At 36.7% G+C, this 17228-nt stretch overlaps 1 protein-coding gene across 2 annotated transcripts in view; it reads right to left on the bottom strand.

Annotated features, from left to right (window-relative positions):
• Window positions 1-17228, bottom strand: part of LOC122108183 (ubiquitin-conjugating enzyme E2 E2) — a 229600-nt gene that overhangs the window by 38808 nt on the left and 173564 nt on the right. For both annotated transcript variants that reach the window (XM_042680167.1, XM_042680168.1), the window contains exon 4: window positions 6069-6201. In XM_042680167.1, coding sequence (XP_042536101.1) covers window positions 6069-6201 — 133 coding nt within the window. The remainder of the gene's footprint in view (window positions 1-6068; window positions 6202-17228) is intronic.

Genomic DNA, 17228 nt, shown 5'->3' with positions numbered 1-17228 from the left:
GTGAGCCACTGGTGCCTGGCCAATTATCTTGATTTCTATACATAAATTTTCCTTCCTTCCTTCCTTCCTTCTTGTTTCTAAATTGTTTACATTTTTATGTTTTTTAAATTGTAAAAATACTGTACAGAGGGGTTACAGTTACATGAATAAGGTAATGAGTACATTTCCTATTGAGCGTTGTTACCTCCTTTGTTTTTTCCTTCTTTCTTTCTTTCTTTCTTCCTTCCTTCCTTCCTTCATCTCTCTCTCCTTCCCTTCTTTCTCTCTCTCTTTCTTGCCTATACTTGTTGCTTCATATAGTCTCTTGAAGAAAAAAGGGAAGTTGCTTTTCAACCTTGAATCTAGACATACAGTAATGAAATGATGTTTTCTGCATGCAAGGTACAATTGGCCCTGAATTTCCACCTGTATTTCAGCTTCCACAGTGTACATATGAACTCCAGTTTCTTTTCTGGAGCAAAATGATGTACAGAACCAACCTCCCTCCCTCCCTCCCTCCCTCCCGTGTGTGTGGGCACGCCAATAATGGGGCTTGAACTCAGGGCCTGGGCATTATTTCATAAGTGTTTTCTGCTCAAGGTTAGTGCCACTTGAGCCACACCTTCATTTACTGCTTTTTCGTGGTTAACTAGAGATAAGAGTGGCATAAACTTCCCTGCTGCAGCTGGTTTAAAAATTCAGTTTGGGTTGATAATTGCACATTTTTATGGGTGAGATAATTTATTCTAGAGTTTTAAACTCCCAAATCCGTATTTGCTCAACTCTCTAATTTGTATGTCTAGGTCATAGCACTCATCTAACTCTCAACTTGTAAAACCATCAATCAGCTGAACATTTCTACCCACACGTCCTGTAAGTTCGGCACAGGCAACATGCCTCCACCTCACTGTTCAGATCAGAAGCCACAAAGTCCTCATAGAGGGCTCTAATTAGATGCTAATAGATACTGCTGCTACTGCTAATACAGTGGTTCTCAATCAGATGTGTCCTCCCTCCCCCTTCCTTCAGAGGACATTTGGCAGTATCTAGAAACATATTTGCTTGGGGGGCCTGGAGGGAAAAGGGACTGCTTTTGGCATCTAGTAGATATAAGTCAGGGATGCTTCTATCTACTTTATGTTGTAAAAGACAGCCTTTCACAAAACATAATTATCTTGCTCAAAATGTCAATTCTGCAAAAGTTGAGAAAATCTGGCTCTACTGTACAGTAGTCAAGGAAGGGCACATTCTTGCTCACTTGTGTATGTGTAGTATCTGGACTGACTGCTTTGTAATACATGAGCACAGAATAAAGACATGAAAAATGAGTTCATGGATTACTGCCCTTGTTTTTTGTCTTCCCAGTTTAATCTTCATTCTTTCTGGCCTACTATTGTATTCGTAATTCTCCCATCTCCATATTCTTGGGATTGTATTTTCCTCTTTTTAGTATCTCAAAGGTTTAGAGTATATATGCATACATGAAAATAAACAATAAAACGTGTTGAAATTGTTTTAAGGAGAAATGATACATAAGGGAGAGTGACAAGGGTGAGTCTGAGGTTTAGTGTTATGACTGCATGGAAATAATCACAGTGAAATCCCCCTTGTATAACTAGTGTTTATTAATAAAAAAAACTTAATTAAAAAAGTAGCAAGTATTTCTCTGCTTTATACATTAGTCTTAAAAGTTAGTCTTAAAAGTAACTGTCTTAGCCAGGCACCAGTGGCTCACACTGGTAATCCTAGCTACTCAGGAGGCTGAGATGTGAAGTGACTGCAGTTAGTTCGAAGCCACCCTGGGCAAGAACATGTGTGAAACTCTTTATCTCTAGTTTACCACCAGAAAAACAAAAACAAAAAAAACCAAAAAATCCAGCAGAGGTCTGGGAAGTTGGCTCAGTGGTAGAGCGTTTGCCTTGCATGCATGAGGCCCTGGGTTCGATTCCTCAGCACCACATAAGCAAAAAGAAAAAAGCTGGAAGTGGCGCTGTGGCTCAAGTGGTAGAGCGCTAGCCTTGAGCTGAAGAGCTGAGGGACAGCGCCCAGGCCCAGAGTTCAGGCCCCACGACTGGACCCCCCCAAAAAAACCAAAAAAACAAAAAACCCCCCACCAGAAGTAGCGCTGTGGCTCAAGTGGGAGAGTGCTAGCCTTGAGTGAAAGAGTTCAGAGACAGCATCCAGGAACTTAGTTTAAGCCCCACAACCAACCAAACAACCAAAAAAAAAAAAAAAAAAAAAAAAAAAAAAAGGAACTAAATAACTATTTTTTCAAAGGTAACTGTCTTAAGAAATTGTGGCTTACGTAACTGCTTAATATACCACAACAAAAATATACCTGCTGATCTAAAATAGGCATATTTATATGGATCCTAATACATTTAAATTACCATAACTACTTTTGACTTTGTTTTTCCTTATGTCCTCTGGGGTACAATACATAAAAAGGCCAGTTGGTCATATTTTTTCTCTCATTCAGTTATAAGCCATGATAATGTATTGAACTCGATTTTGGCTAGCTAGCTTCTATAAGAACATTCCTAGAGTGGCTTAAGATGGGGTGTTACCAAAGAGAGGTGATGAGAAATGGTTGTGTCTAAATCTGTTCCAGAATGGAGTCAGTGGGATCAAGTTTAGCTAGGTTATGTGAATCAAGAATGACTGCAAAGGGCTGGGAAGGTGGCTCAGTGGTAGAGCACTTGCCTTGCATGCATGAGGCCCTGGGTTCAATTCCTCAGCACCACATAAGCAAAGAGAAAAAAAAAAAGCCGGAAGTGGCTCTGTGGCTCAAGTGGTAGAGCGCTAGCCTTGAGCTGAAGAGCTGAGGGACAGCACCCAGGCCCAGAGTTCAGGCCCCATGACCGGACTTAAAAAAAAAAAAAAAAAGGATGACTGCAAGGTGCTTTTTTGGTGGTGGTGATGTTTTTTGTTTTTGTTTTTTTTTGGTGGTGTGCTATTATTTTGGCTTTAACTGTGGGCCTTGAGCTCTCACTTGGCTTTTTACTTTTAGGTGGTACTCTACCACTTGAGCCACACCTCCAATTCAGGCTTTTTGCTAGTTAATTGGAGATAAAGGTTTTGTAGATTTGTTAGACCAGGCTGGCTTTGAACTAAGATTCTAAGATTTCAGCCTTCTGGGTAGCTAGGATTATAGGCATACGCCACTGGTGCCCAGCATCTACAAGGCTTTAATCTTAGTGATTGGGGACAATGAGTGATTGGGGACTATTCACTGGGAAAACTGAAAAGATTTAGACCAGCCAGAGAGGGCTCAGGGTTATATAAGTCACCATTTTGTTTAAAATTTGTTAAATTTGAGATGGCTACTGGCCATTCAACTGGAGATATCAAATAAGGAATACACATGAAGGACTTGATCCATGACCAAACTTTAAATGAATGTATGAAATCATATTAAAAAGTTAGTTCATGTTACTCTATGACTTACGTGTGTATTCTTTATCCAAGACTATAGTTAATCAATATATAGGCAATTGGGTTTACAAAGGTAAATCATTGCATTTACTGAAAACTAAGAGAGCACATTCACCTTTCTTCTTTGAGCAGCAATAGCAGCAACAGTAAGATAATGATTTCGTTTAGAGTACAGATGTAGGACTGATTTGTTGAGTTATTTACTTATAGACCACTGTGACTTAAATACCAGTGATCACTCTTTGTTATTATAATTACTCTATTTTAGATAGCCCTGGCTTGTAATTTTAAGGTAAAAATACCCAAAACTCTAAGGTCAATAAAGTGATTTAAAAAAAAAAAAATCTAAAAACCTCTAAAGAACGAGTAGTTTCCTCTCCCTCAAGCTGGGAAATGACTGCCTCACAGGCTTCAAGAATCACCTGGCCAAGCCAACAGGGGATTTTCTTTTTTTTTTTTTTTTTTCAGTCACTGGGCCTGAACTCTGGGCCTGGGCACTGTCCCTCAGCTCTTCAGCTCAAGGCCAGCACTCTACTACTTGAGCTACAGTGCCACTTCCGGCTTTTTCTGTTTATGTGGTGCTGAGGAATTGAACGCAGCTACTCAGAAGTGTGAGATCTGGGGATAATTGTTCAAGGAGAACCAGGCAGTTAAGTCTGTGAGACTCTCACCTCTGATTAATCAGAAAAATCTGGAAGTAGAGGTATGACTCAAATGGTAGAGCACTAGCTTTGAGACAGTGCCCAGGTGCCGAGTTCAAGATCCAGGACTAGTGTGTAAACACACACACACACACACACACACGTAAGGAACTAAATTCTATGTTTTATTAGCCAAAAGCAATTAGCTTCTTTCATATTAGCTAACAGTTAATTATTAACAACCCAGATATAAGAAATAAACATAAAACATGAGATACATGCTGAGCTAATCTCTAAGGTTTATTTTAAATGTATTTGGATACATTTGTAATGAAAGATTCATATTGAAATTTCTGAAATTTTAATTTCTCTCAAATAGATATGTTGGATGTAAGTTTCTTAAAAGTATCCTATGTAAAAATGTTTATCATTCCTCTTTCAAGAATGCTCAGTACAGTGACTAATGAAAATCATGTTTTCTAAAAACAGCTGTGAATATTAACACGGCATATGCCTGACCTGTGCACAAGTGTCTTGAGATATTAAAAATAAGATATATGCTTAATTTTTCTATCTACCTCATATTTGTCTAGAATGCTCATTTATTTTGTATACCATGCCCAAATGTACTGGGAGGCAGAAAAAGCCAACCTAACACTAGACTAGGACTACCTTTGCATTTCTACTGTAAGAAACAAATATTTTACTTGTTAACCTAACATGACCCCTTAGTGAAGATATTCTACATTAGAATCTCTGGGACACAAAACATTAGAAACAGAATATGACAATATAACCAAAATGCTTTTGGTAAAAAGGAATATATATAATACACATATAATCACACGTAAGTATAGTATTTCTATTATGGTTCTAGAATTTTCAAGAATTCGTGTTAATTTAATTTTTATTCATGTTAATTTCATATTCCCATATAATTGACAGAGAGAAATAACTGGAGAAAAATTTATATGAAAATGAAATTTACTCTACCTCACAGGAGTCAAATTAATTAATGTAAACTGAAACAATCATGAGACTTTTGTTTCATATGCTGGATAAGCAGAGATTAAAATAGTGTCAGAATCTTCAAAGCTGAGGACAGTAGGAAATACTATTCTATCACAGGCAGATGGCTGGAGCACAGTTTGTCAACTCTTATCAAAGCTCTACCTGTGTGCTAACTCTTCTCAGAAATATTGTGTCAACAAACTTAGCCTTGGGAAATAATTACACAAATATATAAAACATGTAACTATCAGAATGTACACCTCAAAACTTCTGTTTACAACAGAAGTATTGATAAGAACCTCAAGGTCTAGACACAGAAACATTAAATCTTGGTATATTTATACAATACAAAGTATTTAGCCTCTGTAAGCTGTAATACAATTGTATTTTTACTAGAAATATATGCAGTGCTGGGAAAAACACTACGTATCTTTACATATATTCTCCATGAAAAGTAGGGGGCCAAATTTGGGTATATATGTGGATGGGTACCTGCAGACAACACATTCCTTTCATGTGCTACTTTTCCTAATAAGGCTCTGTAAAGTGATAATGTAGAATTACATGGAAAGCACCTGGTTCTGGGAATTGGAGTTTGGAACAGTCCTGCTTGTATATTCTTCAAAGACTTATTTTATAAGACTCATCAAAGTTTCACCATCTATGAAAGTGTAATACTTTCAGTAAAGCTGTGATGTTCCTTTACTAGGGGGAAAAAAATCAGCTGGCATTGTTGATGACCTTGACAGGGCTAGACTCAGTGAAAATCAAGCATGGTAAGGACTTTATCCCCTTACCTATTGCTGTTAATCCTAAATTGAAGAGTCTAGAAGTAAGCAAGTTATAATATTTCATGTTGTTTCTTTGTATACGTTAGTAGTCCCTGGAGTTGTCTAGCCTAACAGAACAGAAAGATTTACAATCTTCTTACATATATTTAAGAACATGCATATGCACATATAATAATAATATCACAAAAATGGATGGATACTCCATACTGACCTTTGGAGGTTTAAATGGATAGTCTGGTGAAAAGGTAATGTCAAGAAAGAACACCCCTCCTTCATAGACAGATCCTGGGGGTCCCAATATAGTTGACCTCCATTCATAAATGTTGTCTCCTTTAGGTCCAGCACTGAAATAAGACAAACAAATAAATGTGATTAGAAATTATATAAAATCTGGAATTTAAAATTTTATTTATGGTAACAATAAATTAAGCAATTCCATAAAAAACCACAAGTGAGTAGGTTAATGATATGTCATAAGTCACTTGTTGATAATCATTACACAGAACCATGAATATTCTTTTTTTTTTTTCTTCTAGTCCTGGCGCTTGAACTCAGTGCCTGAATGCTGTCCCTGAACTTGTTTTGCTAAAGGCTACTGCTCTACCACCAGACCCACAGTGCCATTCTGCCTTTTTTGAATAGTTAATTAGAGATAAGAGTCTCGGAATTTCCTGCCAGGGCTGGCTTCAAACTGTGATCCTTAGAGCTCAGCCTCCTGAGTAGCTAGGATTACAGGCATGAGCAACCAGTGCCCAGCCAGAACCAAGAATATTCTATTGTGACATAACCCCATATGCTTAAGGAACAAATGTCTCTAAGGACCAAAGGCCAGAGTAAGGACACAAATTGAAAAGGGTGTTCAAGCCATGTAGTCAAAGGGCAAATTTCAAAGCTAAAAAGAGCACTGGCAAACAAACAGTACAAACTTTTTGGAAACAACTGAGAAGACAAATGAGGTTCAGGGAAATAAGCAAATGACCATTATTTAGAAGGATCACATTCAACCAGGATCCTTTTCCTATCTTTCCTAAATACTCTGGTACCCCAATCTCCCTGCATACATCATGACTGTTATGGTCTGTAGATAAGATGTATCATGTTGTTCATAACTGCATTTTATAATTATTATGATGAAAACAGTTCAATTTCAAGTGTTTTATTTCATATTACATGGAGCTTTGACCATGCATAATCAAAATAAATAAAATGAAAATAAACTGAAAAAATCTAAATTCTTGTGTTTATAGTAGGCAGTTCAGTAGATTCAGAGCTCTTGCCCTACATCATCACTAGTTGTGTTAAAATCATCATATGATCTGCTGAATGTTCCCCTCATCAATTTTGTGAAAATATTATCTCCCAAAAAGCAAGCAGTGTCCCTAACGGTGGTAAAAGTTAATGTGCTTAATTGAAATGATAAAGTGAAAGCTTGAGATGTGTTGAAAGGCACAAATGTCTTTAGTGATGTTGGGCAGGGTGTGGGAAAAATCAATCAAGCAACCTCAGGATAGGACTAGACTCTGCATTCTGAGCATGAATAGCTTTTCTTCAATGGCAATTGTCTCCTTGAAACCAAAGATCCAGGATCTACTATGTTAAAAAATAATAAGTAAGTACAATAAAATCAGTTATCCTAACTTACTGCAAAGGGCTAAAATACATTCCAAAGTAGTGAGGTAAGGGGATAGAACAGAGGCTTCCAGCTCCATTTTCCCCTCACATATGTTGCCTAAGGCTGACAATAAGACACTGACAAAATATAGCAATAAAGCTTTAGTAGCAACAGCTTCTGGAAAAGCTCACTCATTCTGATGAATTATACAAATGCTTATGCTTTAAGCTATAATTAAGCTCAACAGGAATAGGTAAGTTTATCAAAAGAAAGTGCTTAAGTTATAGACTTGAAATTACGTTAGTTCAAAATAGATAAAAGAATTTAGTTAAGAAACACGCATAAGAGAATATATCTTAAAAATGTGAATGATGTGTACAAACATATTTCTTAAATATGAAGACAATATTTCCCCAAGTCACTTTGAGAAATTTCAAGATAACCTTCCAAGAATGATAACCATACTTTATAATGTAGACTAAATAAAGAATCACCAAATAGTGCTATCAAGGAAGAGATCTAGAAGTCGAAGACAGGAGATATATCAGCAAGGAGGGCAATGTCTAGAGAGAATTGTTTGGCAACATTAGGTTGAACCCTAGGCATTGTGCATGGTAGGCCAGCACCCACAATTTGATTCATGCCCCATGCCCTGACTGCAAATATTCAATCTGTGTTCATTCTAAGTTTCATTGGCTTTCACTCAGAGTTCCAAATTATATTTGTTTATTGACTACAGTCAGCCATTATGCAGTTATTAGCAGTAGGCTAAAACAACACAGCTAGTATTTTTAATTAAATATATTTTTATTGTAAAGATACTGTACAGAGAGGTTACAGTTACACGAGTAAGGTAATGAGTACATTTCCTATCAAGCATTGTTACCTCCTCTTTTGTTTTCCCCCTACCATCCCTTCCTCCCTCCCTATCCCCCTGAAGTTGTAAAGTTCGTTTTCAACAATGTGTCTTGTACATCTCATTGTTACAAAGGGTCAACCTGTATCCTTATTTCAGCATTTTGTTATTTCCCTTCCCCTCCCCAAATTAGAAAAATGTATATGCAAGATGCAGGGCACCAACATCAAATACAGTGAAAACAGGGGTTATACCATGGGGAAGAACATACAAAAGAAACAAAAATCACAGTGCATTATAAGTACATTAAAAACAACATCAAGAAAGATAAAACCTCTTGTGTCCCTATCTTGGGGTTTATTTCGTTTAGCATCATCTTATATGGTCATATGTACATAGCTTTTGAGCTTTTCTGCTTGTCCTAGACATATACTAGTTATTGCAAATAAGGGAGACAATGGGACCTATGCTTCTAACTTCACTTAATATAATTTTTTCCAAGTCTTTCATTTCCTAACAAATGGGGCAGTGTCATTCTAATACAGCTAATATTAATCCTCTGAGTTGGCTTATATAAAGCTGCTCTGGCATTTTAAAGAAATAGCCAGTAGCAACAAAGTATCTTAAAAACAGATGGGTGCTTTAAATACATATGCACTTAATATCACCTTCCTAATACACAGACAAATGTTACCAAAAGAAAGTGTTTAAAGCAAAATATAGACTTACAGACTTTCCTCTATCATCTTAGCAATGTTATGTATTTATCACTTATACTCCTAAATCTTACAGCAGTGGTTCTCAAAATATACAGCTTTGACCTCACTCCTATTTGACATATCCCGGCGAGAAACCTTGATGTAACAGTCCCCAACTGTGCTGGATAATGTGATACTCACGTGGTTATTGAGTACTTGAAATGTGGCTAGGCCAGCAGAAATGTGTTGTTAATATAAAATATATACTAAAATTTGGAGACCTTACGCTAATAAAACTTCTGTGATAACGGTAACATTCCAATTCTGTGTATCCTTATCCAACATAGAAGCCACTAGCCATAGGTGGCTATTAAACATTTGAAATGAAGCTACTGTAAGTAGAACTGAAATTTCTGTTTTGTTTGATTTTATGGAATTTAAATCTAACTCTATGTGGGTAGAAGCTGCTGTTTGTTCAACAGAAGAGGGCCAGAATGTCCAGAAGCCTAAACTGACCAAATGTTCTTAATATGTCAGAATGTATAACAGAAGAACAGGTTGTATATATGTTGCAGAATGTCTTATATTTTTGTGATCATTTTCTCAGTAAGATGAGCAAATAAAGGTAGATGGCAGAGGACACCTGCAATAGAGAATAATGGCAAATGATATACAACAGTCTTTGAATATCTGAATCCTAGCCTTTCCTAGCCTGTGAAATCTCTCTATCTGCAAAATAAGGTTATTATTACACTATGTTTTGTTTTTTTTCTGGCCAGTCTTGGGGCTTGAACTCAGGGCCTGGGTGCTGTCTCTGAGCCTCTTTGTGCTCAAGGCTAGTGTTCTACTACTTGAGCCACAGTACCACTTCTGGCCTTTTCTGAGTAGTTTATTGGAGGTAAGCGTCTCAGGACTTTTCTGCTCAGGCTGGCTTAGAATCACAATTTTTAGATCTCAACCTCCCAAGTAGTTAGGATTACAGGCATGAGCCACCGGCACCCAGCTTTATGACACTAATTTCAATCATAAACTTTTAATAGAATTGTACTCACAAAATTTGGAAAATGAAGCCACTAAGAGCCCAAATAAGAAGTATATGTTAGCTGCTACAGTACTGGTTGTACTTGTATAGCAAGTGAAGTTGCAGTGTGTGTGTGTGTGTGTGTGTGTGTGTGTGTGTGTGTGTGTGTGTGTGTGTGTGTGCACGCCTGACTAGATTGTGAATATGGGATCATTTCTATTATCCACAGGGGATTGGTGTTTAGAAGTCCTTTAGATACCAAAATCTATAGATGCTCAAGTTGGTTATATTTCCATCAAACCTGTACACATATTTCTATACACTTTAAGACATGTTCATATTACTTATAATACCTAATATAATGCAAATGCTGGGCAAGTAGTTACACTATTGCTTAGGGAATAACAAGAAAATGTGTCTCTACATGTATAGTACAGACACATTTTTATCTCTGCATGTTTTTTATCTGCTGGAGGTTGAATATGTAGATAGGAGCCCAAGGACATGGAGAAATAATATCTTGCCTGAAGAATGGATATTCAGTCTGTGTAGGTCCAACTTAAATTTGATATTCTTGAAGGTCAGAGACTAACTTGAAATTGACAGGGGTGGGAGGAGAGGAAACAGTATAAAGTATGAGGGGATTTTTCAGAAGGACTAGTAATCCATGCTCACATATCACACCCTGTAACTAAATTCACCTAGCAGAGAGGCACACTGTTGACACCCAAATGATACACTTCAATTGTGTCCAAAGTCCCTCTGGAAGTTAGCCACAGGGATACTGAGATATTGCAGAGTAACAATGAAAGTAGTCCCTACTTTTAAAAATAAAATGAAAGCAAAAGTCATTACCAGTTACAGATAAGGAAAGAGGCAATGGAGGAAAGGCAGTTCAACAGTGAGCATGTCACAGAACTGTGATTAAATGAGCAAAAATATTTAAGGGTGGGGAATTCAAGGGAGAGGATGGTTTTAGTGTTTGCTCTGTATTGTACTGGCTGATTGTAAAGCTCAATGGTGCTTTTTTTTTGTCTTCATTGTATAGCTGTCTTAGTAGGTGCCATACATTGATTTCCAAAAAACTATTCCCTAAGTATCTCTCTTAGAGGTTCCCTCTCATTCAGCACACCACTCCAATTTCTCTTGTCTTCTTCAATTACAACTTTTCCATGTCTGCCTTCCCTACAAGTTCTACTCTCAGCTACCTTTTCATTTGTATTCTAAGTGTCTGATTACTCATTGGAGAACCACACACAAATATTGAAGCACTTCTAGTCTGATTAGAAACTTGAGAATTGCCTATGCTTCCTCCTCTTCCTATTCTTCCTTCTCTTTTGTAAGTTCACCAAATTCGCTTGAATTTTATTTCATAATATCTGTTATCTACCCACTGACAGCAGCAGCTTTCACTTGGATTATGAACCAACATCATCTGTGGTGTCCTGCCTCCAACTTGCCCTCTAAGCTGCAGACAGGGTAATTTCTAGAAACTTTGTGCTTCTTTGCTTTCTCTGCTTCTTAGTCTACAAAACATCAAGCCCAAATTCCTCTGTTCTATGTAACAGCATCTCAAAGGATTTAGTTCCTAATGACATTTCTGACCTCATACTTTGCCATTCCTTTCTTTTCTCATTCTATTTTCTAATCACATTGGAATTACTTGTAAAACTACCAAAGGAGTTGCGCTATCATGTGCCTCATGACTTTTGGGATAAGATTCTCTATAGCTAATAATTATACTTGATCTTTAGGTTCAAACATGGTTGTGTCCTCAACTGGATCATCTTTACTACTCTGAAAGTCAGCTGTGGTATCTTTTTGATGACATACAATCTATGCAGATATAAACACAGATAAGCACAGGACCTTTTAATATTTGTACTAAGAAGCAGTACTATATAGATCACAGGAACGAAATCACAGGGCTGGGAAGGTGGTTCAGTGATAGAGTGCTTGCCTTGCATGCATGAGGCCCTGGGTTCGATTCCTCAGCACCATTAGCAAAAAGAAAAAAGCCGGAAGTGGTGCTGTGGCTCAAGTGGTAGAGCGCTAGCCTTGAGCTGAAGAGCTAAGGGACAGCGCCCAGGCCCAGAGTTCAGGCCCCACAACCGGACCCCCCCAAAAAAAAGAAAGAAAGAAAGAAAGAAAGAATGAAATCACAATGAAAAGGTACCCCTGGTTCAACAGTGTATTGAAAAACTGCTGTGGCTGTAGATCTAGAGAGGGTTGATGGATAATGACTGTTAGTTTCCTGAAATTTGTATTCAATGATTCAGATTTAAAACCAAAAAAGAAAAAAGAAAAAAAAAGGACAATGCCATCAAGTCTATACAAGTAGCTTAAGATAGAACAGTGCTGACAAAAATGACACTAAGCTCCAAGCAGAAACTTTTTGGTTTCCTAAGGCCTCTTTCTAGTCCTTTCTAGTCTTTAAGTGTCAGATTGTAAGTCTCTTGAAGAAATTTAAAGAAAAACAACTATTTTATATTTTGTGCTAATAAATATTTTAATAAATAGGAAGGCTATTACCTCAATTATATGTTCCAGATCTGACTCCAAAAATGAAAATTATGACTGACAATAGTTGTGAATCACCATTAAGTTGTAACAATGTTAAAGCATCATTTTAAATCTTTCTTTAAATCTACTTCTGTAATATACTTTGTGTCTTTTGTTAACATTGTCAAAACTTTAGTACAAGGAAGAAATAGAAGGAATAGAGAATTTTACTTACAAAAATGACTGCTTACCAGTAATACAACTTCCTTTTTCTAGGTTAGATAATTTAAATTTCCCCTATGAGTCATTGGGGAAAAAAAGACTCACTGAGTCCACAGCACCTGCACACTCAGGTGTGCATAATCAATATTTTATTTCTTCAAATGTTCATTAAAAAAGGAAGTCCACTGCTGTTAAAGAATGTGTGTGACACAGAATGAAGGTAGTCTGTCATGTACCTAGCATGAGACCATATGGAGGTTAAGATCCTTTTAGCTGGCCAAAAGTGATAGTGTAATGAATGACCTGTGTGTAAATGTGGTCCTTCAACTGAGGCCTTTGCAAGGCAAGCCAGCTAGCTATGCCACATTTGTAGGTGCAGAAGCTAGGTCAGTGGAAAACAAAGCTATTTATGTTAGGTTATAGCTTTTAAAACTAAGGTAGAGATGAAGTCCTGAATGTTCTCAAGGCATACTTTTCTAGCTATTTTCTTGACCTGTGTCTGGCACCTACATCCTTGATGATTGTTCTTTTTGATCCATTCTGGATTCTTTTTTAAATAAATAAATTTGAAAAAAAAAAAAAAAGAATGTGTGTGAGTGCCTAGTAAGCAGGAGGTTCTGAGTCCAAATTCTAGTATAAAACAAAAACAAACGCTGACAACAACAAAAAACTTGTATTAATCTCATAAAACTGGATTTCCTAATACCATAAGGTGGCTTTCATGAAATCAGGTGTATGTGTATGTGTATGTATGTGTATGTATGTCTGGTTTCTTTTGAGATAGTCTTGCTATGTAGCTGAGAATGGACTCAAAATTGTCTTCAAAGTCATAATCTATTCTTCTTTCTTTCCTTCCTCCTTCCCTTTCCCTCCCTCCCACCAACTAGCAAAGGTCAGGAATATGGGTGAGGTTTTGCTCAAAGTGGGTAAAAATGGAATGGGCCCTAAGTTTATCTATCTTATCTGTCTATCTTATTTACTTCACAGGAAAAGGAAGAAATCTACCTGGCATCTCTGGGGGAAATCTCCCTAGAAAGAGTATCCCAGCTGAGAGCATGTTTTTAAAATTAACCACACAGAATCTTTAGTGGAGACCAAGTGGGATATCCAACAAAAAAATCTAACAAGTTTATTCTTTAGCCTTTGGCATATTCACAAACCGTTTCATTTAACAATGTGAATTATCCTACCAGTGTCATTTCTGTCAATATTTCTATCAGGTATCCTCTCTCAAGATGCTACAACAATCCTGATTACATAAGCATAAAGCATGTTTTTCAAAAGAGAAACAAAGGAAAGGCCCTAGAAGCACTTTACTCTTCACAATGCTCGCAAGACTGGAGTTAAGACCGCACTTTCAAAGTATGGCATAGTCCACTATTTCACAGCTTAGCTGTCTGAGAATGGTCTATTATGTCCCATTCATTCATGATTTTGTAGTCTGCTCTTGTAAAACATTTATATAAGTGACTTTTAGCACTCAACTTGGTGATTTAAAATTATACAAAGTTCATTAGTCACAGTATCTACATCAATTTTCTACAGAAGCTATTATTGTCTTTCAGATTTTAGCCTTTGCCATCTCTCTTTGTAAGCAAAACAAACAGATTTTACAGAAGATCTGCTTTATAAGAACCACTAATTTGTAATATCCCTTAATAACTCCTGTCATTGTGGAATTTTTGTGGGATTGTGTGGGTTTTGCTATTGGCAGTGCTGCAATGGAACTAACACTGCCCATCCCATCTTACAGCATGTGTTGTATACTGGGTATGTGGCTGCCAAGCAGATTTAATTTATCCACTTATCAGTTTGCATTAACCTTTGAATAATAAAGCACAGCTGAGGCTGTTGTAAGAAACAAACTGAGAATGAATAATTAAAAACACCTTCTCACAGCCTTGGAAGGACCATTAGAGGAGCTCTAATTGTAACTGAACCAAGCATTACAAAGGCCAATTGTACTCTTTTAAACTGAAACAAACTCAATGTGACTACAATACATGTGGTGTATGAAAAGCAAAGCACTGAAAGCACCAAGTAATTAGTTCAAATGAAACAGAGTAGTTTGACTCCTAATTTTTCTTTTCTACTTCTGAAGATGGGTACTCTTATTGTCCACATTAAGGAAAAAGTATCACTACTTATACAAAGTTGTTATTCATTTGAAGCAGGTGGACTAGCTACTGTAGCATCGGAAAGGATAGAAATGTCAAAGCTAAACAAAAGGTTGAGAACAGACTCTATTACAGGAAAGCTTCTATCTCTTTTGATTCTGTCAAGTGCTTTTGCCAGCTGGGCTTCTTTGCTTTGATGGATTTAATTTTCCTTTGGGAGGATCAAAACCCCAAAGCAAAACTGTCATAGTATGTATTAAGATTATATATATATAATTTTATATAAAAATGTTATCAGAATCTACTATCATTTTTCAAATAAATACCCCACTTATCTATAGTTGGGAACCACCTATTACTTCTGTATCTATCTTCAAATCTCTGTTCCTAGACCTCTAATAAAGAGTACAATAGTCCCCTAAATAAAAGAAGCTTCTCCCACTACTGACTTTATATTATGTTTTTCTTGTATTAGGAGGCTTTAGTTTTCTAATGGTCACTTTGATTTTATTTGGCTAAATTTAAGACCTTTTCTTTCCTCTACTGTACAAAATACCATTTTTTTCAGTTCTGATAATAGTCTTTCAGGTACAGGCACAGAAAAGTAAGGAAGGATAAATAAAAAAAAGTCACTTTGAGTACAATGCTGAGTCAAGATAAGGTTCTTAAAGTACCTTCTGTGTTCCAGACCACTTGGGCTGCCTCAGACTCCAAGAGCCTGCCCCCATCAGAACATTCGTCTATAGAAGGCAAATGGCATCATACAGAGCAGCAAACCCAAGTCTCTTTTGACTTCCTCATCCTTCTGCTATTATGTTCCAAAACTCATCTCTAAATTAGGTATGCAAAAATTACGAAGACTGAAAGAACCAAAAGAAGCATAATAGGGGGAAAACCCCCACCTCATTTCTTTTTGTTAAATCTTGGCCAGATACAGGAGGGGAAAAAAGGTAAGGGGGAATAATACAAACAGAAGAAAAGATATAGGAAACAAAGTAATATTAAATCACCAAGTTGAGTGCTAAGTTACTTCTATAAATATTTTCCAAGAGCAGACCATAAGAAACACCTTTTTAATTGTAACATCCTTATTAGGTATGTTGAAGAAATTAAAGTTTATAAGGATTGAAAAAGTATATAACAGTATTCTAAGTAAGAAACATTTTTAAGAAATGGCAGAATTTTCATTAGTGCATCATTCACGTAGCCCCTTCTAGGTATGGTATACAAGTCTCCTTCATACACAGTCTTAGTATCTAACTTGCAAAGTCAGTATTTTATTATATCACTGCTGCTAACACTTCAATTATGCCTGCCATGTAGTAGGAATGTTATATATACTTTATATACTTACTGGGATGAAGTACTATTACATACAATCCACATTTTTCTTAAAGAAAGTACTTTGCCAAAGGTTAACAGTGTGCTGAGAACAAGTTATTCAATGCTGTAAAAGAACTTTTCTTTAAAATCATACATGGAAAATAAGCAAGAGTAGATAACAAGAGATAAAGAACATGATGTGGACGATTGTCAAAAGCTATTTTTCTACACTGAAATCTGGCTTACAACTGGTCTGGTTCTTTCCCTACCCTTAAGTGCTCAAGTATCGTTTAACTCTTGTCCTACTCCCGCTCACTTTCTCCTATCTGCCCAGAAACACGCCCCTCAAGAGGGGCAAGGGCATGAACCTGGAAAGCTTCCAAGGCGGGATGGAGAAACATGTAAGAATGCAGTCCTCTTCATGCATAACACACAAAAGGTGTGAGAAGCTATACTTTTTCCATCACACATTATAACACAGATGTGTAGACGAACAAAAATATCAATGGAGAGTAAAGCTGAGGACCACTGGCTTCTAAACTAAAAGATGTCTGGAATCTGTTACTATGTAAGTGTTTTTAAGATTCTACCAAAGAGTGCCAGCTTGAATGTACTACTTCATTTCTGAAATGGTACCAGATGTTTTTGATTCTACTCATATACCAGTAACAGAGGCATATATATTCGTATACAATCCTTAGCAATTCTTGAATAAGCAGCACAAAAAGTGTTAAGACAATGAAGACATCAAGTTAAAATTAACACAAGACAGTGACAGCATCATGGAGCCATCTTAGATATATGACAAGCTATATGACAATACAATATTTCATCTTGAATGATGCTAGTCTTGTGTTATTAAAATGTTGCAGCGCATTTCAAATAAATTTCATAGTGGAATACTTATGACAAATCACTTCAGTTCATTCCTAAATCTACAATGCAACCAGAGCTAGATGAAAATAGTTCGTTATAATTTCAGAAAATCCTTTACAATCGATGAAAATCACATTTAATATG

This window comes from Dipodomys spectabilis, unplaced genomic scaffold, assembly GCF_019054845.1.
Source record: "Dipodomys spectabilis isolate Male_0828 unplaced genomic scaffold, ASM1905484v1 ptg000054l, whole genome shotgun sequence".
In the NCBI taxonomy this organism is placed as follows: domain Eukaryota; kingdom Metazoa; phylum Chordata; class Mammalia; order Rodentia; family Heteromyidae; genus Dipodomys; species Dipodomys spectabilis.
The sequence above is the reverse complement of the archived record's forward strand: the minus strand, read 5'-3'. Positions and strand labels throughout refer to the sequence as shown.